Source organism: Taudactylus pleione, unplaced genomic scaffold (genome assembly GCF_031769625.1).
Source record: "Taudactylus pleione unplaced genomic scaffold, aTauple2 ptg000327l, whole genome shotgun sequence".
In the NCBI taxonomy this organism is placed as follows: domain Eukaryota; kingdom Metazoa; phylum Chordata; class Amphibia; order Anura; family Myobatrachidae; genus Taudactylus; species Taudactylus pleione.
In genome coordinates this window covers 1,463,611-1,487,994 of record NW_028284728.1, presented here as the reverse complement: position 1 = coordinate 1,487,994, position 24,384 = coordinate 1,463,611, and the positions used below count along the sequence as shown (strand labels likewise).

At 49.1% G+C, this 24,384-nt stretch overlaps 1 protein-coding gene across 1 annotated transcript; it reads right to left on the bottom strand.

The window, feature by feature from the left end:
• Positions 1-246: 246 nt before the first annotated feature.
• Positions 247-23,594, bottom strand: PSMG1 (proteasome assembly chaperone 1). The gene is made up of 7 exons (XM_088443142.1): positions 22,998-23,594; positions 20,955-21,064; positions 20,498-20,649; positions 10,576-10,638; positions 2,513-2,711; positions 1,149-1,285; positions 247-476 (listed from the first exon to the last, which is right to left on the bottom strand). Exons 1-7 carry the CDS (start codon positions 23,111-23,113, stop codon positions 402-404), a joined length of 852 nt encoding a protein of 283 aa, XP_088299268.1. The 5' UTR covers positions 23,114-23,594; the 3' UTR covers positions 247-401.
• Positions 23,595-24,384: the final 790 nt, after the last annotated feature.

Sequence of the window (24,384 nt, the reverse complement as noted above, 5' to 3'; positions counted from 1 at the left end):
ACGGGTGCAGTTGATCATGACAATAATTAGGGGTTTATGTACTAAGCCTTGGTGAGAGACAGTGGACCGAGATAAAGTACCGACCAATGAGCTCCTAAATGTCACTTTAGAGGCTGTGTTTTTGAAAAATGAGTTAGGAGCGGATTGGCTGGTACTTTATCTCTCTCCAAGGCTTCGTAAATAGACCTCTAATGTCTTTAAAAGGTTGCTTTAAGCAATAAAAAAAAAACGCACATTAAGAGCAAATAATGAAAATAAGTTTTATTACCAAACATTTACTAAATAGCATTATGTAAAAAGACCAGTGTGTTTCCTCCACCCATTCTGTGTAATGATAGGAAACCAGACGCTCCAGCTGTATAACTACAAGTCCCATCATGTCGGCATACATGGTCCCTTCTCTATATATACAGATTGCTTTGCACTCCGTTGTTTCTCCCCATCTCCTTCAGGTTTTCTTCAATTTTTTCAGATTTCTGAAAGTAAAATAGTATTTGGCTTATTTAGTGCTCTCAATGCTCCGGCTTTAATGTCGTTTGTCTTATTTTCACTGGGAATATTTAATAGATTTAATTTTTTGGTTGAGCAAAAATGTTGAAACTTAAAAAACAACAATGGCTCTGAAAGGGTTATCCAACATGCTGTAGGGCTGCCCCTCTTAGCTCTGGTTATTGGCTTATGATAGCTTGCAGTATTATGGTTACTATCAGAGGTTTAGTCAATGACTTCTGCAGCCCATACAGCAATCTCACCAGCTTTTTTGTGCAACGGAACAGATATGGCTGCAAAACGATCAGAATTATATTTTGTTCAGGTCACTTCCAGGAAGTCCGTCGGGAGGTGACTGCGACGTGTGTGTGTCCAGCTACAGACTGTACAAGGCCCTCATGTCATACGGTAACATAGTATGGGCCAGTGAACAGACGGATCTTAAAGGCAAAAATGGTTCCCGCTCTTAGCTGGCCCGGCCAAGGAGACAGGATCAGCCCATGTGTGGCAGCATAAAACCTTCAGTATACAGCGATAATCTACAATAGGGACTATATGAATGTGTTACACTGTAATATTCTGTATAAGACCAATGTGTATCTCCAGGCTTTTCTATGACAAAGATATCTGTGCACTCAGCGGATATGACCGAATCTTACCACGGCCAAGCGGCTCATGCCCTGACAGGACAAGACGGGGCGGAAAGCTTCGATGGTAACAGAATCCAGCTTAGTAATGTCGGTGTAGCACTGGTAAAACACAGCAGGAATCCCCCAGACCTGACAGTACGTCATCACTGCAAGAGACAGTCATTTTCTGTGGTACCAATTACAAGGATCATATTATCCTGAAAACTCACAATTTAATATAAAATATACAAACACAGGTCCCGTCTCATAACTATTATGTTATCACTGCTGGTCCTCTCTGCACTTACTTCCGGTTGTTGCCTTATTCCCGAGCCGATTAGCTCCTTCCACTTCTACGTCCAAGACTTCTCCTGTGCTGCCCTCTCCTCTGGAACTTACTCCCTTTCATTATATCTACCAACATACATGAATTCAAAACATGCCCTGAAAAGCCACACGTTCATTATATCTCACCAGGGGGCCCATTTATCAAAGTGCATTTGAGGTAAATTCCCCAAAAACACCTGTTTTCGGGGGTTTACCTCAAATACTTAGTATCCCCCGAATGTATGAAGGAGGGACCGCAGCAGGTATTTCCGATACCTGCTGCGATCCCTCCATTGCCGCCGGCAGCCGCCTCCCCCATAGTTTTCTATGGGGGATGCGATGCAGCCAAATGTATCAATATCAGGAATGCGAAGCATTCCCGATATTGGCCCCAGCAGCTAACGCTATCTAAAGATAGCGTTAGCCGCTGTTTCCTATGGGCACTTACCGCATATCAGCCGGCGGAGGGATCTGCCAGATCCCTCCGCCGGCAATGGGCGCCGCTCATGTGCAGTCCGCGGGACTGCACATGCGCAGAAGCCCCGACTGCCCTCCGGAGACATCGCAGGGACGGGCTCTTTTCGGAGCCCATCTCCCTGCATGTCCCGGATAATACATCCGGCAGATAGGATCGCATTTTGCAATGCGATCAGGGGCAGTACTGCATGCCCTGATCGCATTGCAAAATGCGATCATTAATAAATGGGCCCCCAGATCTCTTCTCACTCTTATTACTCGCTCATCTCTTCCCAGTTTCACCCACACGTCCATACACTGTAATAGCTCCCATGAGCAAGGCCCTCATGGGTCTCACCCTGCACTACCAATATCTCCAGTGAGCGACCCGGATCCTTTCTGCCCACCCTTCCCAGAGAACTGGCTCATTGAGTGTTACGGTTATTACCGGTCAATCATTCTGCTATAGAATTCTCTCACTGATTGTTCCCCCTGAGCTGCCTGTTTGAATATACATACAATGGTTTGTTTATACTATTGTCACTTTCCATGTATGGAGCTACAGACACCTGATGGCGCAATTTATATTAAAACTATAATAATGATAATACCTGCGGCTGGCAGTCCATCCACAATATTTGGCTGCTCCAGGGGACTGCAGGGCGTCTTGTCTGTGTATCGCTTTGTCTTGATCACTTTGAGGAATGGGACTGGCAGATTATATGTGGATTCTGGAGTCTTATAGTCCGAGACCGGACAGGCAGAAAGTAAAGTCACCTTTAAACTGGACTTCTGCAGACAGCCGAGAACCTGTAAGAGCAATTGTGGTGCATTAGGTAAAAACAGAAATACCAAAATGTATAATCACAGAATCCGGCCTTTATTTTCTATGTAACGAGTTTTTCCACTGCAGCATAAACCACCATACACATCATTATATCAACCTACAGCTAGGGATGGCCATTGTCCATCCATTCTAAACAGGGGCATATTAAGAGTGGAGGGGGTCCGTGTGGAGTCTCCGCCTGAGACCCCCTCCTTTCTACCCAGCGGCCGACAGAGTACTGAGGCACAAGTTGATTCTAGTGCTGTGCCAGAGTCTACTGCGCATGCACAGGCCACCGGAGAAATGGCGTGGCGGACATTTTTCCGGCGATTTCCCTGCTGCGCATGCACAACATGGCAGGAAAATGGTTACCTCTCCGATGTTCCGCTTCGGCGGTAAGTACTGAATACATGGGTGCAGAGTAAGCAGTGTGGGTCCATGTGCATCCATTAGAGATACGCCATTTACATCTCTGATCTCATCTCCCTTCACTCTCCTGTCGGCCCTCTTCGTTCAACTAATGCACGCCGCCTTTCATGCCAACTGATTACTTCCTCCCATGCCCGCCTCCAAGATTTTGCCCGCGCTGCTCCCCACCTCTGGAACTCTCTCCCTCTCCCCATCAGACTCTCCACCTCTCTACAATCATTCAAACGGGCTCTCAAGACCCACTACTTCATCAAAGCTTTCCAGCTCTCTTCCTAACCCGCTACTACATCTTCCTTCCTCCCTGTCTACCCCATCTGTGTCACACCTGTTTGTCTGCCCCTCTCTTTTAGAATGTAAGCTCTTACGAGCAGGACCCTCTACCCTCTTGTGCTTCTCCTTACTTTCATCTACTTTTTACTCACCACTAGGGCACCTAACACTTGGGTGCTTATGCTCGGCTGCTTATGTGGGTGTTATGGTTGCTAATGTAGCAATGTATATTATCCATGTCCTTGTCCTGTATTGTATTGTATTGTATTGTACTGTAAGTCACTGGTCACCTTACTTTGAAAGGCGCTGCGGAACACTTGTGGCGCCATATAAATTAATGATTATAATAATAATTAAAAACTGTACTTGAGATCAAATCAATTAGCAGTGATGGGGCAAATTGCTGTTGCAATGGCGTGGAAGGGGATGTAGTTTGGAAGCAGACGGTCTAAATGCCGACCGCCGGCTTCCAGACTTTCTAATCCCGGCGTGGTACTAATGACAGGCATTAAATAGATGCCAGAAGACCGACTCCCAGCATACCGAATGAAGGTAAGCCGGGCGCGGGCAGCTGCGGGGGAGGGAGGGGGGCGGTCGGAAGGGGGGTTATTTTTAGGGCTCCGGGGGGACTTAGGGTAGGCACCCCCCAGGAGGGTTAGGTTTAGGCTAGGGGAGGTTAGCGTTTGGCAGCGGGGAGGGAGGGGGGGTTAGGTTTAGGCACTTAGAGGGGGGACTAGGGTTAGGCACCCCTAAGAGAGGGTTAGGGGAGGGAATTAGGTTAGCGATACTTACCTTAGGGACGATCAGGATTTTCACCCTTGCTGGGCTGCCGCTGTCGGGATTTGAACCGCCGGCCATGCGTCAGGCGGTAATACCTACTACACCCCGTGGAAGCAGCAACTCAACTTGCCCTCCTCGCAGCACGTACTCACGTGTTTTTGTGCTGCGCACAAAAACATGCGAGAATATGTCATGGGGGGGCGAGTTGAGGTGAGTTTGCAGCTACTGTAAGTGCGTCATATGACCGGACTTACTCACGGGGCGAGCCGGCCTTGCGGCTAATGGAATCGACCCCTTAGAGTAACATTCTCCAACAAATGATCTCTTCCTTATGTTACTCTGCAGATGTAAATCAAAGTGTTGGAGTTAACACTAAATACTGAAACCTCCTCATGTCCTTCTGTGTTTTTCGCCCGAGCCTATATATCAGATTTGCATGAGGTGACACTGAAACTAAACTATTTTTGAAGTTGATTATCAGCCTTTATTTTAGACACAGACTGGAAAGAGTCACACTCCGCTATCTGCGCTGGAATCCGTACAAATTGCAGAACTGAAAGACGAACGTTTGACATTTTTCTCCAGGTTTATTTATTATTCCCCCTCGCTAGACAGAAGGTTACATCAATTAAACGCTCGTCTTTTTGTGGTATTTTTGAAAGGAAACCAAACGCAATCAAACTTGTTTACATCACTTCAAAACATACATGACCGTGTTTGAAAACGCCGCTGGTGTATGTAAACATTTGTAAAGATGTAATTTATCCAAAGTTTCCATAACATCTGATGGACATGACGACAGCTTGTTTGGGCTACGAGTAATGGGCCAAACGCCTGGTTCATATTAAACTCCAGTTTTATTCTTCTTTGAATCAGATGGAGCAGAATGTGGTGTAAGAGCCCGAACATATTCTGTATAATCGCTAGGAGGGGGGTGTAGAGTCCAGCGAAGTCTCATGCTTGTACAAAGACCCATCAGATGGAGCAGAATGTGGTGTAAGAGTCCAGACATCTGTATAACCGCTGGGAGGGGGGTGTAGAGTCCAGCAGAGTCTCATGCTTGTACAAAGACCCATCAGATGGAGCAGAATGTGGTGTAAGAGTCCGTTCATCTGCTGTATAATCGCTGGGAGGGGGGGGGGTGTAGAGTCTAGCGGAGTCTCATGCTTGTACAAAAATACATCAGTTGGAGCAGAATGTAGTGTAAGAGTCCAGGTGTCTGTATAATCGCTGGGAGGGGGGTGGGGAAACCTCTACGAACGTAACTCTTTGGGTGACACCCATAAAAGGTCAGTAGGATACAGGCCGGGGAAGAGATGGGGCGGTTTTCTTCACCTACAAAGGGGTTCAGTTGGGTACAAAGAAAAAACAACAACCAAAGGTCTGACGCTAAAACTACCAGGTGCTATATATTCTCCCAGGCCCTGCCCTAGTGCTGCCAGCTCTCTTCAGCCTGTAACCCTGGCATCTACAAGAGTGTTCCCATTCTGCCGAGCACTAATGGAGAAAATTGTGCAACGACTCGGACCTCATCCATTACAGGTTCATACTGTCTTCTTATTGCTCTGCAAATCTACGTCAGATACCTAATCCCCACAACCTCCAACAATCTTATTGCCTCTTTACGGACATCTCCCTCCTCCACCTCTCCCCTCATCACTTACTTTTACCGTAAAATTGACACCATCGGTGATGAAACCTCAACCCACCCTCTCTTCCCCCTGAGCTAGACCTCTCCCACCTCTACCACCTGCCTATAAGACTGCTCTTGCACTGAACCTCACCTAAGGAAATCTCTGCCTCGCTCCGCCAGGCTCACCAGCAACTTCCCAACTTTAAATAGATGTGAAATCCCCCCCATTATTGCCTGCTCACCCTGCACCTCACCCTGTACCGGCTCTCCTGCCATGACTACATTTAATCATAGTTTCTCCCACTCTCTAGGTTGTAAGCTCTCAGGATCAGGCTCCTGCACCCTAATTGCTCGATTTATTAATAGTTTTTTGTGCTCACCGGTAATTATCATAGTGCATCTCATCATTTTGCTGCAATAGTTTTATATTTTTCTCTAGTGATTTATTATCACTCACCCCTTGTGCGATTACAAATAAAAACCCCAGTATAGTGCTGTCAGGTTATCGATGCATGCTGAACGGAATTGTTGTGATGGCTTTGCAACGTCTTCAAATGTAAAAGCAAATGGTACATGCTTCAGGGTACAAACATATCGCTGGGACTGATCAAAGAGGTGTCTGTGTCTTGTCTGATGTTATAGCTGGGTCATCCAGTACCAGATCTATGCAGGGGTCAGTGAGAGTGTGTCACACTAGGGGTGTCAGATCTATGCAGGGGTCAGTGAGAGTGTCACACTAGGGGTGTCAGTTCTATACAGGGGTCAGTGAGAGTGTGTCACACTAGGGGTGTCAGTTCTATACAGGGGTCAGTGAGAGTGTGTCACACCAGGGGTGTCAGATATATGCAGGGGTCAGTGAGAGTGTGTCACACTAGGGGTGTCAGTTCTATACAGGGGTCAGTGAGAGTGTGTCACACTAGGGGTGTCAGTTCTATACAGGGGTCAGTGAGAGTGTGTCACACTAGGGGTGTCAGTTCTATACAGGGGTCAGTGAGAGTGTGTCACACCAGGGGTGTCAGATATATGCAGGGGTCAGTGAGAGTGTGTCACACCAGGGGTGTCCGATATATGCAGGGGTCAGTGAGAGTGTGTCACACTAGGGGTGTCAGATCTATGCAGGGGTCAGTGAGAGTGTGTCACACTAGGGGTGTCAGTTCTATATAGGGGTCAGTGAGAGTGTGTCACACTAGGGGTGTCAGATCTATGCAGGGGTCAGTGAGAGTGTGTCACACTAGGGGTGTCAGATCTATGCAGGGGTCAGTGAGAGTGTGTCACACCAGGGGTGTCCGATATATGCAGGGGTCAGTGAGAGTGTGTCACACTAGGGGTGTCAGATCTATGCAGGGGTCAGTGAGAGTGTGTCACACTAGGGGTGTCCGATCTATGCAGGGGTCAGTGAGAGTGTGTCACACTAGGGGTGTCAGTTCTATACAGGGGTCAGTGAGAGTGTCACACTAGGGGTGTCAGTTCTATACAGGGGTCAGTGAGAGTGTGTCACACTAGGGGTGTCAGTTCTATACAGGGGTCAGTGAGAGTGTGTCACACTAGGGGTGTCAGTTCTATACAGGGGTCAGTGAGAGTGTGTCACACTAGGGGTGTCAGTTCTATACAGGGGTCAGTGAGAGTGTGTCACACCAGGGGTGTCAGATATATGCAGGGGTCAGTGAGAGTGTGTCACACTAGGGGTGTCAGATCTATGCAGGGGTCAGTGAGAGTGTGTCACACTAGGGGTGTCAGTTCTATACAGGGGTCAGTGAGAGTGTGTCACACTAGGGGTGTCAGATCTATGCAGGGGTCAGTGAGAGTGTGTCACACTAGGGGTGTCAGATCTATGCAGGGGTCAGTGAGTGTGTGTCACACTAGGGGTGTCCGATCTATGCAGGGGTCAGTGAGAGTGTGTCACACTAGGGGTGTCCGATCTATGCAGGGGTCAGTGAGAGTGTGTCACACTAGGGGTGTCAGTTCTATATAGGGGTCAGTGAGAGTGTGTCACACTAGGGGTGTCAGATCTATGCAGGGGTCAGTGAGAGTGTGTCACACTAGGGGTGTCAGATCTATATAGGGGTCAGTGAGTGTGTGTCACACTAGGGGTGTCCGATCTATGCAGGGGTCAGTGAGAGTGTGTCACACTAGGGGTGTCCGATCTATGCAGGGGTCAGTGAGAGTGTGTCACACTAGGGGTGTCAGTTCTATACAGGGGTCAGTGAGAGTGTGTCACACTAGGGGTGTCAGATCTATACAGGGGTCAGTGAGAGTGTGTCACACTAGGGGTGTCCGATCTATGCAGGGGTCAGTGAGAGTGTGTCACACTAGGGGTGTCCGATCTATGCAGGGGTCAGTGAGAGTGTGTCACACTAGGGGTGTCCGATCTATGCAGGGGTCAGTGAGAGTGTGTCACACTAGGGGTGTCCGATCTATGCAGGGGTCAGTGAGAGTGTGTCACACTAGGGGTGTCAGATCTATGCAGGGGTCAGTGAGAGTGTGTGTCACACTAGGGGTGTCAGTTCTATACAGGGGTCAGTGAGAGTGTGTGTCACACTAGGGGTGTCAGATCTATGCATGGGTCAGTGAGAGTGTCACACTAGGGGTGTCAGATCTATGCAGGGGTCAGTGAGAGTGTGTCACACTAGGGGTGTCAGATCTATACAGGGGTCAGTGAGAGTGTGTCACACTAGGGGTGTCAGATCTATACAGGGGTCAGTGAGAGTGTGTCACACTAGGGGTGTCAGATCTATACAGGGGTCAGTGAGAGTGTGTCACACTAGGGGTGTCAGATCTATGCAGGGGTCAGTGAGAGTGTGTCACACTAGGGGTGTCAGATCTATGCAGGGGTCAGTGAGAGTGTGTCACACTAGGGGTGTCAGTTCTATACAGGGGTCAGTGAGAGTGTGTCACACTAGGGGTGTCAGTTCTATACAGGGGTCAGTGAGAGTGTGTCACACTAGGGGTGTCAGATCTATACAGGGGTCAGTGAGAGTGTGTCACACTAGGGGTGTCAGATATATGCAGGGGTCAGTGAGTGTGTGTCACACTAGGGGTGTCAGATCTATGCAGGGGTCAGTGAGAGTGTCACACTAGGGGTGTCAGATATATGCAGGGGTCAGTGAGAGTGTGTCACACTAGGGGTGTCAGATCTATGCAGGGGTCAGTGAGAGTGTGTCACACTAGGGGTGTCAGTTCTATACAGGGGTCAGTGAGAGTGTGTCACACTAGGGGTGTCAGTTCTATACAGGGGTCAGTGAGAGTGTGTCACACTAGGGGTGTCAGATATATGCAGGGGTCAGTGAGAGTGTGTCACACTAGGGGTGTCAGATATATGCAGGGGTCAGTGAGAGTGTGTCACACTAGGGGTGTCAGATCTATGCAGGGGTCAGTGAGTGTGTGTCACACTAGGGGTGTCAGATCTATACAGGGGTCAGTGAGTGTGTGTCACACTAGGGGTGTCAGATCTATGCAGGGGTCAGTTACAGTGTGTGTGTCACACTAGGGGTGTCAGATCTATGCAGGGGTCAGTTACAGTGTGTGTGTCACACTAGGGGGGTCAAATCTATACAGGGGTCAGTTAGTGTGTACTAGGGGTGTCAGATCTATGCAGGGGTCAGTTAGAGAGTGTGTCACACTAGGGGTGTCAAAGTAAAATGACTTTGAATTTTACTGTTTTGTTAATGGGAATGAAGACATTGGGGAGCACAGGGGGATCCCACAATCTTCATCTCTAGAGGTCATGCGTGTGTGGTCTGTCAGAGAGCCCAGTTAGAACTGCAGAGGGTCATGGTGTCGGTGTCGCAGACCTCCCGTCCAGGGTGTCACTGCTCCAGTTCCAAAACTGGCATGTCACTGTGCTCCAGTCCTAGGGTGTCACTGTGCTCCAGTCCTGGGGTGTCACTGTGCTCCAGTCCTGGGGTGTCACTGTGCTCCAGTCCTGGGGTGTCACTGTGCTCCAGTCCTGGGGTGTCACTGTGCTCCAGTCCTGGGGTGTCACTGTGCTCCAGTCCTGGGGTGTCACTGTGCTCCAGTCCTGGGGTGTCACTGTGCTCCAGTCCTGGGGTGTCACTGTGCTCCAGTCCTGGGGTGCCAGTGTAGATCGCAGCCAGAAGCAGGCGCTGGGTGCAGCAGGGATGTATCGTCCTGAGCCTGCCCGTTACTCTTCCCCCAGTTTGAAAAGCAAACCCCTCCTGATGTCTCCTCCAGACTGGTCCTGGCAGCTGGGTCCCCCTCTGCTTTTACCTCCAAGGAGAAGTGCTCCATGTCATATCATCATAATGCCTTTACACAATGATGTTGTCTAATATGGTGGTAAGTGGAGCGTATTGCAGTGTAATAAAAAAGACGGCAGACCGCTATTTCCATACTTTAGTGGGGGGGAAACAATATTATACTGTGGGGAGCACAATAAAGATCATAGATCTTGCTGGGAAAACCCTCATGGATTAGAGGAAGCTGTGATTGATGTCCTTAAATGTATCATGTCAGCACCTTTTGTATAACACGAATGGAGCAGGTGGTTTTCTATTTGTGTGATATGTATCTGCACACCCATGTTATGTTATTAGGTTTCTTTGTTCATCTATGTATTGTGATTAGCATGCGGCCCTTCCCACGCCAATTGGCATGCTGCCCATCCTGTGTGGCACTTTACATATACACTATGAGGGTAGGAACGTTATACAGCACTGTAAGCACATGGCGTGCTCATCCACAGCATAAGCATCAGAAGTAAGATTGCTGGCTCTCACCTGCTCACACCACTGGGACTGCTGATCCTCTGCCACAAAACACTTACACTGACACAGCATTACCTGCAACACAAAGAGACACAGTTACTGGCAATACCCATATTACTGTATGGGAGGAAGGCGAACACAGAACATTACACAGAGAGCAGGACAATGATACAAGTAATGGAAGTATGAAACCTTTCTAAATTGAATTGTAAGAGTTTCAGGATCTTGTCAGAACTCAATATTACAGAGAATCCTCCTCCCTTACATTTGTTACTGTAAAATATCTGAAACATATAATAAATTAAAGCAAAAGGGCACTCACCAATCCAGTTGAAAATAGAGAAAACTTTTATACACACACACACACACACACACAGCGAGCTGTGGTGCCGTTTCAGGATTTGCCACCATTCCTGGTGCACGGACCAGTTGGTTGTTGGTGACCCATAGCTACCGGCCGCGGCTCAGCCTAATTCCACCCTGCCATGTTCCTACTTTGTACCTTGCATAGGCCGGTGTGTCCCAAACAGCCTTTTACTGTGCTGGGTGGAGTTCAGCTAACTGGCACAGGAAGACTCCCAACCTTCCCAATTTATACCTCATCAAGTGGGCCCCCAGCTGCTACATGGGGCCCGTATTAATAAAGAGAGGACCTGCCCCTGATACACACAGCGTCTCCACACCGACTATCTATATGACAGGGGTGACAGCTAAGAGACACCAGCTTCCGCTGCCCCACAGCCTAGAACCCTTCAAACCAGTGAGTGAACTACAAGCTCATCCGAGTTTGGCAATTCTGCTTTATTTAACGCTCTTTTCGGCTTTCTATGGTGTGAAGCTAATTTCTGGCTATTGTACCAGTTAGTACATTATACAGTATCAACTGTTCTGTGCGCATCTGCCGCCCTCTGGTGGTCAATAGTTATTACAGCATTCTGTGCCTACAGTCAAATCATCTATCCAACTGTACATGCCTTGGCACTCACAGTCATATCTACCTTGGTAACAGTGTAATTCTGCTTCTGTTTGACCTTAGGGATACTGGGACCTTCGCTACAAATAAAGCAGAACCTCCAGACAATATCGCAGCTGACAGACATAGTGATCTGCGTTCTCCCCAAACACATGTTCCAGCGTTCATGTACCACAATGTGTACCGGGGCTAGCTTAGTCCCCGTCCCGCTTTCATACTTGTTCCCGATCACATCCATTCCCAGAGGAAGCACTTACACATCGCCATGCCTCTCATACTTGTTCCCGGTCACATCAGTTCCCAGGGGAAGCACTTACACATCGCCATGCCTCTCATACTTGGCATAACCTGAACGTCATTTCCTGCCCTAACCCCATATAACAGGCATGGCCACGTTTTTCTCACTACATGTAAAGGGACTCGTCTTCCCTAACGAGCGGAGGCTTGTCCTTATATAAGGCTGATGTAACACATAATTCCTCCCTGACCCTCCCACTACCCAGAGGCCACAGGTCCCCCTACTTACTTCCCTGCTAACAGCCCATCAGAGGGGAACGGATTAGCTACACGAGAGGTCGTCTTCCAATCTCACTCCCTAACCAGAAGACAAATAAAAGGACGATACTGAACACTATGGGACCACTCTAAGTTAGATGGATAACGGTTGTCTCACTATATGCGCCACACTCCAGGCAAGTTACTTCCCGTAGGGTAGTCTGGGAAGATAACCAAAACCTCAGTAAAGGTAACCTCATAATTCTAGGTGACTAATGCTGGTCATACACTAGAGCAGGGATGGGGAACCTCAGGCCCGGGGGCCGTATAAGGCCCTCGGAATCATTTAGTCTGGCCCTCAGAGCTTTTTTCTGCTAACCTCATCTGGCTAGCAGGGTGCCTAGAATGGCATCCAGCATATATGCAGCAGTGCCGCCTGTAGCATCCTTAAGATGTTCCTGGCATTGCTGTAATCACCGGCGATTGTAGCTCCGCCCTGTGTAACGTCACACGGAGGGGGCGTGGGCTGCACCAAGCCCGCGAATAATGTTATATATATCAAAATGGCCCTCAGCAGAAAAAAGGTTCCCCACCCCTGTGCTAGATCAATTTACATCTAACCATACGACTAGTTGATTGGAATGAAAACCTGGTAAGCTATGGGAGTAAATGACAATCAACCATTTGCTCCCAAACCCTTGAAAACAGACGAAAACTGTTGTTTAAATCAAACATTTAACCAACTTGTCTGAACGACCATTATATCCGTTTTCCGCCGTTTGGGAGCATATTGCTGATTATCATTTGCTCCCATAGCTTACCAGACTTTTATTCTAACCAGCCAACTAGTAGGATGAAAGTTGGTCTAGTGCACAGGTTCTCAAAGTCTGTCCTCAGGACCCCCAACAGTGCATGTTTTCCAGGTATCCTCACAGAATCACAAGTGAAATAATTAGCTCCACCTGTGGATCTTTTACAATGTGTCAGTGACTAATGACTACGGCATGCGGGATGCCAACGGTCTAAATACCAGCGCTGTAATCCTGGCACCCAGAAGGTAAGTATTGGGGTGTAGGGGGAGGTTAATGTTAGGTAGCGGGGTTAGGTTTAGGCATTAGGGGGAGAGTTAGGGTTAGGCACCGGGGAGGGAGTGTTAGGATTAGGGTGCGGAGAGGGAGAGGTCAGGTTTAGGCACTAGGGGTGTTCGGTTTAGGATGCGAGGAGGGGGAGGTTAGATTTAGGCACTAGGGGTGGGTGGTGTTTGGTTTAGGATGTGGGGAGGGGGAGGTTAGGTTTAGGCACTAGAGAGGGAGTTATAGGTTTAGGCACTAGGGAGGGAGGGTTAGGGTAGGGGATAGGGTAGGGAAATCCTTACCGGCAGTTCCTATGGGAGTGGGGATTCTGGCTGTCGGGATTACGCTGTCAGTATTCTGAACAGCGGCATCCCGACACCCGGGATTTCATACCCAACCCATGACTACACCTGTGCACCTGCTGGGTGACCTGGAAAATGTGACCTGTGTGACGGAGTTTGAGAACCTCTGGTCTAGTGTGTGGCCAGCTTTACTCTTGTCCTATAGCCTAAGCTTGATAAATGAGACGTCCCCCGGAATAGACCAAATCCTGGCACAGCTGATCCTTCTGTAGCATTTTGTAAACTTCAAAAGAACCGCGAGAACGTTCTACACTCTCTCCAGCCACATAAAGCTTATTCACACTCACATGTCTTACTCTCAGACAGATGGACCCTACAGTCAAACCAAACTCTTCTGATGGTCACACCACGCGCCCTTACTGTGGTCATAGGACATCATGCAATCTGCTATACACTCTAGGCCCCGGAGACTCCCTCATCACCTATTGGCTGTCCTGGACACCTAATAGGCAGAGATGGCATAGAGTTAGCTGTATAAATCAGTAACAGCAGCCTTCCCTCAGTGTAGACATATTGGTGCGCGTTCTGTAGGCTACAAACCAACAAGCTAATCTAGAAGCTACACCTGCCCAACTAGAAGAGCAAATAAAACACCTCTAAACATAGATTATTATTATTATTATTATTAATAATAATAACTCTCAGTAAAAAGCCAAAATCATCGACCCAGTGGAAATTGCTAATCAGATTGCCAAATAACAAGAGATATGGTAAGAACTTACCTTTGTTATCTCTGTTTCTACGAAGTCCATAGGGTCCACAGGGTTGACCTTGGAGTATAGGTTGGGAACCAAATCCGGGCACCACGCAGTTAAAGCTTTTAGCTCCCAGGATGCACTTGGGTAAACTCTCCCTATAACCCCACCCCCCAAGCCAGAGGCACCTCAGTTTGTAAGTAGCCAAATGCCAGAGGAGGAGAGAAAAAGAGAGAAAACTGGAACACTCAATAACCATACTCACAGAAATGGGAGACGGAAAACCGGTGACCAGCCACACAGCCCATATGAAGCAAGGTGCGTCAGGGCGGGCGCCCTGTGGACCCTATGGACTTCGTAGAAACAGAGATAACAAAGGTAAGTTCTTACCATATCTCTTGTTTTCTACTTCAGGGTCCATAGGGGGTCCACAGGGTTGACCTTGGGGATGTCCCAAAGCAGTTCAACCAAGGGTGGGGACGCTCCTGTGCTGAGAGGAGAATCCGTCGCCAAAAAGGAAGCAACCTGAGAGGCAAAGGAAACCAATGCCTAGAACCTTAAAAAGGTGTGGACAGAAGACCACGTGGCCGCCTAGTAAGGCAACACAGCCAAGGTGCCACAGCGAGCCGCCCACGAGGGTTACATGGCCCGAGAAAAAACAAACATCAACAACAGAAAGGCCTACCCATGGGTAGGCCCCTGAAGAAGACATACGAGGCCATCCAGCCAACATCTGGCTATAGGCCGGCCATCCTTTCCTGTTAAAACCAGAAATCTCAGACCACCAATAAGGAGTCCGATTTCCGTAAGGAACCTGAACGGATCACATAAATCCACAGAGGCCGGACTACAATCAATGAGGCCACACCAGTCGAGAAGACTGGGGACTGAATGGCCGTACCATAAGTTCCAGAATAATATGGAACCTAAAAATCACTAAGAAGAAACACAGGGTGAGAGCAACTCACACCCTGACATGATGTCCTCCAGAAGAGAGAGCCACATGAGAACGCTCCCAATTCCGACACTCTGAGAGAAAGAGAGAGCGCCAAAGCAATAGACCAAGTAATGGCTATCACAACCAGCGGTTCCATGGACTGTCTCCGGAGGGAACGAAGAACCACTACTAACTCCCAAGGAGTCCCTAGGGAGGACAAATGGAGGCACAATCCAGAAAACACTCCAAAGGATGAACTGGATACCAGAGCGGAGCAATTCCATATCTTAATCATACTGACAGTGTAGAGATCCGCACTGTCAGGAAGGCCAGGCCGAGGGTGCAACCCAAGCCAGCCGGAAGGAATGCCAGAATATCAGGAAATTCTGGACACCGGAAGATTGTATCGACAGGTACAATACCATAAAAATTATGGCTGCCACAGTTTGTGGTAGGTCCCAGCAAAAGCTGATCCATGTGCTCTAATCATTCCAACGATGACAAAGCCAGGGAAGCCGTAAGACCACTATAGGGACGCAGTCAAAGACAAACGACCCAGGTCCAAGGCAAAACCAAGGACCCTGAGATAACAGGTCCGGGCAGTGAAGCATCAGGAATGGAGTATCGATGGAGAGACTCCAAAAATCCAAGTACCCCTGACATCTGGGGCAATCAGGAGCCACCAGCAGGAAAGCATCTCCGTCACGATTGAAACACTTCCCTTGAGGAAGAAGGGAGACCGGAGAACCCAGGTACTCAAATTGGAAGGACCACTTCACCGACAAAGAGTCACTAAAGGTTGCTTCAGAATCCCCAGAGTTGGAGTGTAACACCATAGTGTGATAAAGTCAGAAGGCCAGGAGGGTCACCTCAGGGGGTCCCCCCTGCTCACCAGGAGATGAAACCTCTCTTGGGGAAGAGACTAGTCCCCGGGATGCATGTCGTGATGGCTGAGGACTTGAAATGAACGCTGCCGAGACGGTCGGGAGAAGACCCTCGGACTATGTCTAAATGTGTCACATACCTGTCATTGCCACCCAACGAACAGTGTTGCTAAAAAAGGAAGCCACTGCCCTGACCCTGTTGGACTCAACTTTTTCAGGTTCACCGGGAAACAAGAGTTATGCCAGAGTGAAGGCCCAAGACAGGCTAAAGTTCCAACAAGTTAATTGACAGGGTGGAATCGACAGACGTCCAACTGCACTGAAATGGATGCGAACCAGACACTGTTCTTAGCAAAGAATACCCTGGACGAGATGACCATAGCCACCCGGAAAGGGACCGACTTGCCTCCGGAGAGAGCATCATCGTTTGAACAGTGATCCGACAGAAAAAACTTGTTCCATCTGGAGATAAGCCAATTATGGAAAGGCCTGGAATGGTATTGAGCCCATTCCACCCTTCCAAAGGCAGACACTGAATAGTGGACCATGCATCCCAGAGTGTAAAGACATATGTCGACTGCGTAGACATCCAAGTACTCCTAATGGAAGAGTGGAGATGCCGTCTTACGCCAGAAGAATTCTCAGAATCTGAGAATCCAGCAGGGCTCCTAGGCGAAGAATACCCAGAGAGGGATGCAGGGAGGACTTTTTCCCCGTTGATTAAACGTCTGCACCCTGAAGAAGTCACGGTCATCCTGACCTGGCTGTAAAGTACCCCGGCGATCCTGCTAAGAGCAGGAGGCCGTCCAGGTACAGGAGCATTGGGAGATACTGAACAGGAGAACTGTCAGAAAATCCAAAACGCTGGTAAACCCCTGTGGGGCTGAGGACAGTCCCAACAGGCAGAGCCCGAAAAATTGTAAGTGCTGTGATACAGCAAACCTCAGTCCATGCTGAGGCAAGGTCTCTGTAAGTACCCGTAGGCACGCGTCCTGTATATCCAGTGATACCATCAAGTCCCCAGGTTCCAAACATAGTATGATGGAGCATAGGGATTGCCTCCTGAGCCCAGGTAGCTTTAGGAACTGGTTCAGGGAATTGAAACAGAGAATAGGCCAAAGAGGACCATTCAGCCACCGCACCAGAAAGAAAGCAGAACAACCAGTCCCTTGCTGAGAAAGTGGGGATGGCCTAATGAGCTCTGCTTACCGCAACAACTGTATAGCTTTCTGGATTTGTTTGGCCCTGTTCGGGTCTGAATAAGGGCCTGCGTACCATCACCTGGAAAGAGGTCGCCTGAGCAAAGAGAGGGCGTACCCTCCTACCCACATAGCCGCGGCAACTTGACACTAGTACCGGGCGAACTGAGAAAATCGCCATCTCCCAGTGGTAGGCCTGTCTCGTCAGGCTGAAGATATATCCGTAGGCTCAGAAGCAGGATCAGCTGGCAGTCCAGGCCTGCTCGGTACTGAATATGTCGGCCCTCGTAGAGGCCGACAGTCTATGAAGAAACAGACCTTTAGGCTAACCCAGAGGACAAAAAGACTTAATAGACTTAGTCTGAGGCCCTGTAGTGGGCATAGCTGAAGGCGGTAAACTTGTACTGCCAATGTTACTACAATCCTGTCAAGGTCAGGACTGAACAAGATCTACCCTATAGATGGTATCTGCACCTCTGCATTCCCAGAGCGCAGCCATAGGGTATTACGGAGGATACAGTCGCAGCCGGAACTCTGAAAGTTAGGAGACTGATATCCAATATAGGCATTTCCACCTATGACAACTGCATATATTACGTGAGCGACCAAATACATTTGAACCCCAGACGTGTTGGAGGGGAAAAACATTACAAATGCATCAGCTCAGTATGCAATAGTATTAACCAACCATGCTATAACCATGGTAGGATGGGTAACAAGCCCTGAAAGCAAGTATACTGATATCAGGCAGAGTTACCCCCTACGGATCCGAAGAATCCGACCACGCAGGAATGGGAGGCGTCAACGTCTGTAATCAGACGAGTAACACGCCCATCCACCCCAGGAGGGATTCGTGATGACCCTCCGGGAAATTGGGACAGGAGGCCAAACACTTTGCAATACCTCGTATCTGGCAACAGCCAGAGTCCCGCCATGCGATCCACCCGCTAGTCAGCAACAGAGAACCCGAAGGCACGTAAGACTGAGGGTGTATGATACAGGTGCAGGTCAACATTCACTCTAACCAGAATGGACCTGCTACCAGCCCCAAAGCAGGGATAATAATACCTGAAATAGGCTTCCCCCCGTGTAAGAGGGAAAGAGCCCAAAACAGTATCCAGTTCACGGCAGAGCCAACTGGGAAGTAACCACAGGGCGTCAACCACGCCACTTTGCGTGTCGTAGAAAACAACATCCACCCAGGGTGGCTGTGGTAATCCCTGTAAGGGGAATGACAGACTATGGTGGCACCAGGGGGAATTCATATACTGCGAAAAAACCCTGCCGGGAGCGGTAGTCTGTGTCACAGGGGAAGAGTGCAAGAAACTGCAAGATACCCTGAGATGAAAAAGGGCAGTATGGTGAAGTAACCCCAACTGAGGTACAACAATGGGGCCTGCCCGGCGATCCGCAATTGAGAGGATCCCGAGAAAACAAACCGCCCAAGGGGGTCGTGAAAGGGGCCGGCGCCAGATGACGCCACACACAGAACCCTTTATGAAACAAATCCTCCGCACTAACACCTGCAGCACATGACTTGCAGGATAGTAAAAAATGGGTGTATTATAATGCTCTATCTCCTGGTCAGACATATCTGACCAATCTTGCGGAAATATCAAGCAGCTCTATACTGGTCCTGACTGATGCCAAAATTAGCCGCAGGGACCCATTTTCAGCGTATGCAACACACAGTTCCATCTAAAATGTGGCAACGTGCAGCACGCAACAGTATGTGACAAACCTCACAAATATTAACGAATATATAAATGTGAGGTCTCAGAACCACCCTAAGTACAGCTGTATTAGGGCAGATAAAGAAAAGGGATAGATAAGTACAGACAGTCAGCACTAGCATAAGTCACATACAATGCAGATATATATATACACACATAAGCATGACATACAATATACTGCATTATGTCACTGCATTCAACTAACCCAGATTCAGTGTCTGGGAAGGCTACAGCGCTGTGTACACTGACCTGATGGTGAGGTAAGCAGGGGGACTGGACCAACTGCCATCTCCAGAGATTTCTGCTGCACCACAAGAAAATGGCCGCCTGGAGACCTCAGAAGAAGCGTGGCCCGCGGAGGAAGCAGCTCAGCGACGCCAGACTATACATACTGAAAGGCGCGCTGAGCTGAGGGGAGGAGCCGCTGTAACAGGGAAGGCTTCCTCCCCTGGCCGACTATTAACACCCGGGACGCCGGCTCCCAGCGCCGATCAGTAAGTCCTTGGTGGTCTAGTGGACACACGGGGTATGGGGGGGCCTGCCGCCACTGCCGGCGCCTCCGGTCTGTCCCCAGAGACCGGAGGCACAGGACTGCATATTAAATGCGCGGATCACCGCAAGCGGTGATCCGCGACCTTACCTGCTCCCGTGGATCCGGCAGCAGTCCTGGGCGCCCGCAGAGTCCGGCTAGTACAGACTCTGGGGTCCCGCTGAGATCCCCAGATCTGTACTGGCGTCTCAGCACCGGCGGGGTAACGGAGCGGCAGTTTAGACGTCCTATGGACAGTCCAACGCTGCCGCTCTAAAAGTCCAAAGTAAAAATAAAAAACTCTGTTCTTACAAAAAAATATAAAGCTTAGGGGCTGTTAATCAGCTCCCCACTGCACTAAATGGTGACCCGACTCCGGCCGGGCACCAACTTAAACTGAGGTGCCTCTGGCTTGGGGGGTGGGGTTATAGGGAGAGTGGACCAAAGTGCATCCTGGGAGCTAAAAGCTTTAACTGCGTGGTGCCCAGATTTGGTTCCCAACCTATACCCCAAGGTCAACCCTGTGGACCCCCTATGGACCCTGAAGTAGAAATTAATCTTATTTATAGAATTTGAGGGAGGACGAGTAGAAGCTCCAATCTCTCGTAGAACTCATTTAGTCTTTTTGATAGTCCTGGAACCTCTATAGTTGGGTAAGAATGACATAGATGCATTTAACATCCCATAGACAGCACAAGAAACAGATTACACCATTAATAACCTCCCTAAAGACAAAGCTTGCGGGCCTCACACCTAAACACGATGGGGAGTAGCTCGTATTCCTGTCACGGACTGGGCCCGACCAGCGTACCACAAACCCTGGCTGGCTTTAGAAAGCACTTTATGTCCTGAATACCGTACCAGAGACCTTCGGAAGATTTGCTTGTCCAAAATTAATAACTTCAATACAAGGTTCTTTGAAAGTAAAGTTCTTTCATTTGCTGTGGAGACATCATGGCTGATATGTTCTCCGTAACGTGTTCAGTCTCTCAGCCCAAGCTGGATTTTTCCTTTTTTTCTCCTTTATAAATAAAACGCGCTGGGCCTTACTCACCGTTGGATCTGTGATTAATCTGTAGAAGACGCATGATGGGGACGTTGTGCAGTCATTTCTGGGTGTGTAGTCCCGACACATCTCATTCCACAAAGTGATAGAACCAGACACTTCCCAACTTCCAGAGCTCAGGAAATAGGACGACACAAACCCTGGAGACAGAAAATATACAATAATGTCAGTGACCCCTAGCACACAATGTAGTTCACAGGTGTATGTACTTGCACAGCACTGCGTACACTTGTGACTCTAAAGTACATAGCACTATAGCAATGGTTCTAAACCTCAAGTACCTCAACAGGCCATGTTTTCAGGATTCTTTAGGCATGCACAATTTGCTTTATCAGTAATTATCCCACCTGTGACCCCAGACAGAAATCCTGAAGACACAACCTGTTGGGGTTACTGGAGGACTGGGGTTGAGAACCACAGCATTCTAGGATTACATCAAACGCACCTGTGGCATTGTCACCAACAGCTAGGATTAGGCTGGTGCAGGGAAGTCTATGGTCTGCGGAGTTTTCAATAGCGGCGCTGGTTTCAGCATTCCAGGTGAGAGTCACTTCTCTGTAATGAGAACACAGGGTGTCAGACTATTTACCCAAAAATCACTGGAGAATAAAAAAAAATTCAGATGATTTCAGCCCGCTGATAAATGACACTATAACACGGTGTGACGTCTTTGAGTGCGCCCAACCAGGAGACTAAACGGCTTTAATTTATCATTGATACTGTATAAAGCTACATTTTGAGGATACCTACGTTTGATAACAAGGGAAGTGGTACTGTGCGAATTCTGTGGCTGACCTCCAGCATACAGAAATGCCATAGCAGTATACATTTATTGTTAAAACCACATGAGAAGTTGTACTGTGCAGCGGTCTATTCATTCAGAACACAGAACTTGTACTAGGAACTGTGGGCCTGATTCAGACCCGCTCGCAAGCGGGTCGATGGTGGCCCAGTGCGCATGACGGAGCCGGCTCCGTCGTGCGCATGCGCGAGTCCCCATTAGTGACGGGCAAGCCGTCGCTCCGGGTCTCGTACCAAAGGGGGCGTGCTGTCGATGTTGAATGACAGCACGCCCTCTTTGGTGGGCGGGCCGGGGGCGTGGCTGCCCAGACGGTGCCGGCCCCACTGACATCACAAGTGATGTCAGTGGGAGTGCTTTCGGCTCTGGTAGAGCCGAAAGCACTCTAGGGCTTGCGGCAACGAGACCCTACCACAAGGGTCTTGTCGCAAGCCTGATGGTCGCAATGGCTTTGACCATCGCGACCATCTTCCTGGCCGCTCGCTATAGCTGTGGGTGGTCACCCACAGCTATGTGAGCGGCCAGGAGGCCGCACTAAAAACACAGAAGGCCGGCCCTGATTCAGAGCGAGCGCTCTGTCAGAGCGTCCGGCTCTGAATCAGGCCCTGTATACAGCTCCCAGGATAGTAAAACTAGTACTCCATATTGTAGCTGCTAACTGTGCCTAATGTCCTGGAACAAGAGTTGTCCCTATTTATTTATAAATACTATTGTCTAGCACCACCCGCCTCCATTCTGCCTGTTAGGTGCAATTCTCACCATCTATTCTCCAGGACTAAGAAATTCAAACGCAAAGAGCTGGCACTCAGCAAATCAGTGCAGAGAACAGGATGGGGGTTGTAATACTATGAGATCGGCCGACTACAGCAGAATCAGTATGCAATACCGCCGGCCGCATGTAATCCCAAGAGCGGCAGCCAGGCAGAGATAAAGATCCCGATCGTTAATTAAGGTAAGTATCGCTAACCTAAACCCCCCCCCCCCTAACCCTCCCTTAGGGGTGCCTAACCTCCCCACCCAGTACCTAACCCCCCTCTAAGTGCCTAAACCTAACCTCCCCTTCCCCGCAGCCTAACCCTAAGTCTCAAGGGAGGGAGCCTAACCCTAACCTCCCACCACGGTGCCTAACCCTAACCGCCCCTCCCTCTAGCCTGACCCCAACCCTCCCGGGGGGGAGGGGAGGGGGGGCCTAACCATAATCCTGTTCCCCCGTGGCTGTCCATGCCCAGCTTACATTCGTTCGGTATGCCGGGCTCCCGACATAGGCCTAATGACAGGTGTCGGGATTTCGACGCCTGTCATTAGTACCTTGTCGGGATTAGACAGCTGGGAATCCAGCGGTCGGCATTTCGACCATCGGCTTCCTGACTGCATCCCGACTATAACATGCCTGGCTGGGGCTCAGCAGAAAAGTGTCCCTGGAGAAAGTGGTTTCAGAGCTGACAGCAGCAGAGGATCAGTAGTAGTAATTGGAACATAACAAGCAATATAAATTATACTTCACACTGACTGCAGCTGAGCTCAGAGAACACACACACACACACACACACACACACACACACACACACACACACACACACACACACACACACACACACACACACACACACACACACACACGCACGTGACAACCACCAGACCATGGGGATGCCTGTGCAGCTGCTGCCTATTATACAGAATATTATTTACCTTTTCTTCTCCAACTCCCTCCTGATCTCCCTGTCCTCTTCTTCCTCCTCCTCTTCGTCATCATCATCCACAGCCCGGGAGAAAACAGACACTACCTCCCCGAAGAACGTGGCCATCGCTGCGGTGCTGTCTCAATGTTGTAGCCTCCTCTCTGCAGCAGGAAGTGCCGGCTCCCTGATCAGCCCAGGCCGGTGCACAACAGCATGACACAGACAGCAGGCCGCACTGACTGGAGGGGGAGAGACCGAGAGAGCTTGCGGCGGCGGCCGCCAGAGGGAGACAAAGAACAGCACAAGCACGGCTGTAGATTATAATGTCTATGATCAGCAGTAACCACTAGAGGGAGCCAAATAACGTCACAAGAACTGCTGCAGAATATATCAGCAATGATCAGCAGAGGCCGCTAGAGGGAGCCAAATAACCACATAAGCACGGCAGCAGATTATAGAGTCAATGATCAGTAGCAACCACTGGCGGAAGCCAACCGCAGAGTATATCAGCAATGATTAGCAGAGGCCACTAGAGGGAGCCAAATAACCACGGCTGCAGATTATAGCTTCAATGATCAGCAGCAACCACTTGCAGGTGGGCAATAAGCGGCCTTTCAGCTGTTGTTGAACTACATATTCCAGCATGCCTTGCAACCGTTTTAGCATGGCCAAATAGCAAAACAGTGGCAGGGCATGCTGGGATGTCTAGTTCTACAACAGCTACAGGGAGGAAGCCAAATAACCACACAAGCAAGACCGCGGAGTATATCAACAGAAGCCACTAGAGAGAACCAAAGAAGCGCACATGCACGGCTCCAGAGCAATGATCAGCAGAGGGCGTGGTCACTAGGGGACCCATCTGTAGATTAAATTGGCAATAATCAGTAGCGGCCACAAGAGGGAGTAAAATAATCATACAAGAACAGCTGCAGATTATCAGCGTCCAACAGAGGGAGCCAAGGAGCCACATATACACCGCTGCAGATTATATTTGCAATGATCAGCAGAGGTTATTTAGAGGGAACCAAAGAACAGCACAAGCACGGCTGCAGATTATACCGCAATGATCAGTAGCGGCCACTAGAGGGAGCCAAGTAATCATACAAAAACAGCAGCAGATTTTATCAGCAATGGCCAACAGAAGGGTGCCAAAGAACAACAAAATCATGGCGCATTGATTAGCTACGACCACCAGAAGGAGCCAAATAACCACACTAAAACGGCTACAGATTATAGCGTCAATTATCAACAGTGGCCACTAGAGGGAGCAAGAAAACCACGCAAGCATAGCAGCAAACTATATAGGTAATTTTCAGCAGTGGCCACTACTAGAAGTAGTCAAATAATCCCACAATGACATTTATACAGTGTATATTGGCAATGATCAGTAAACAGCC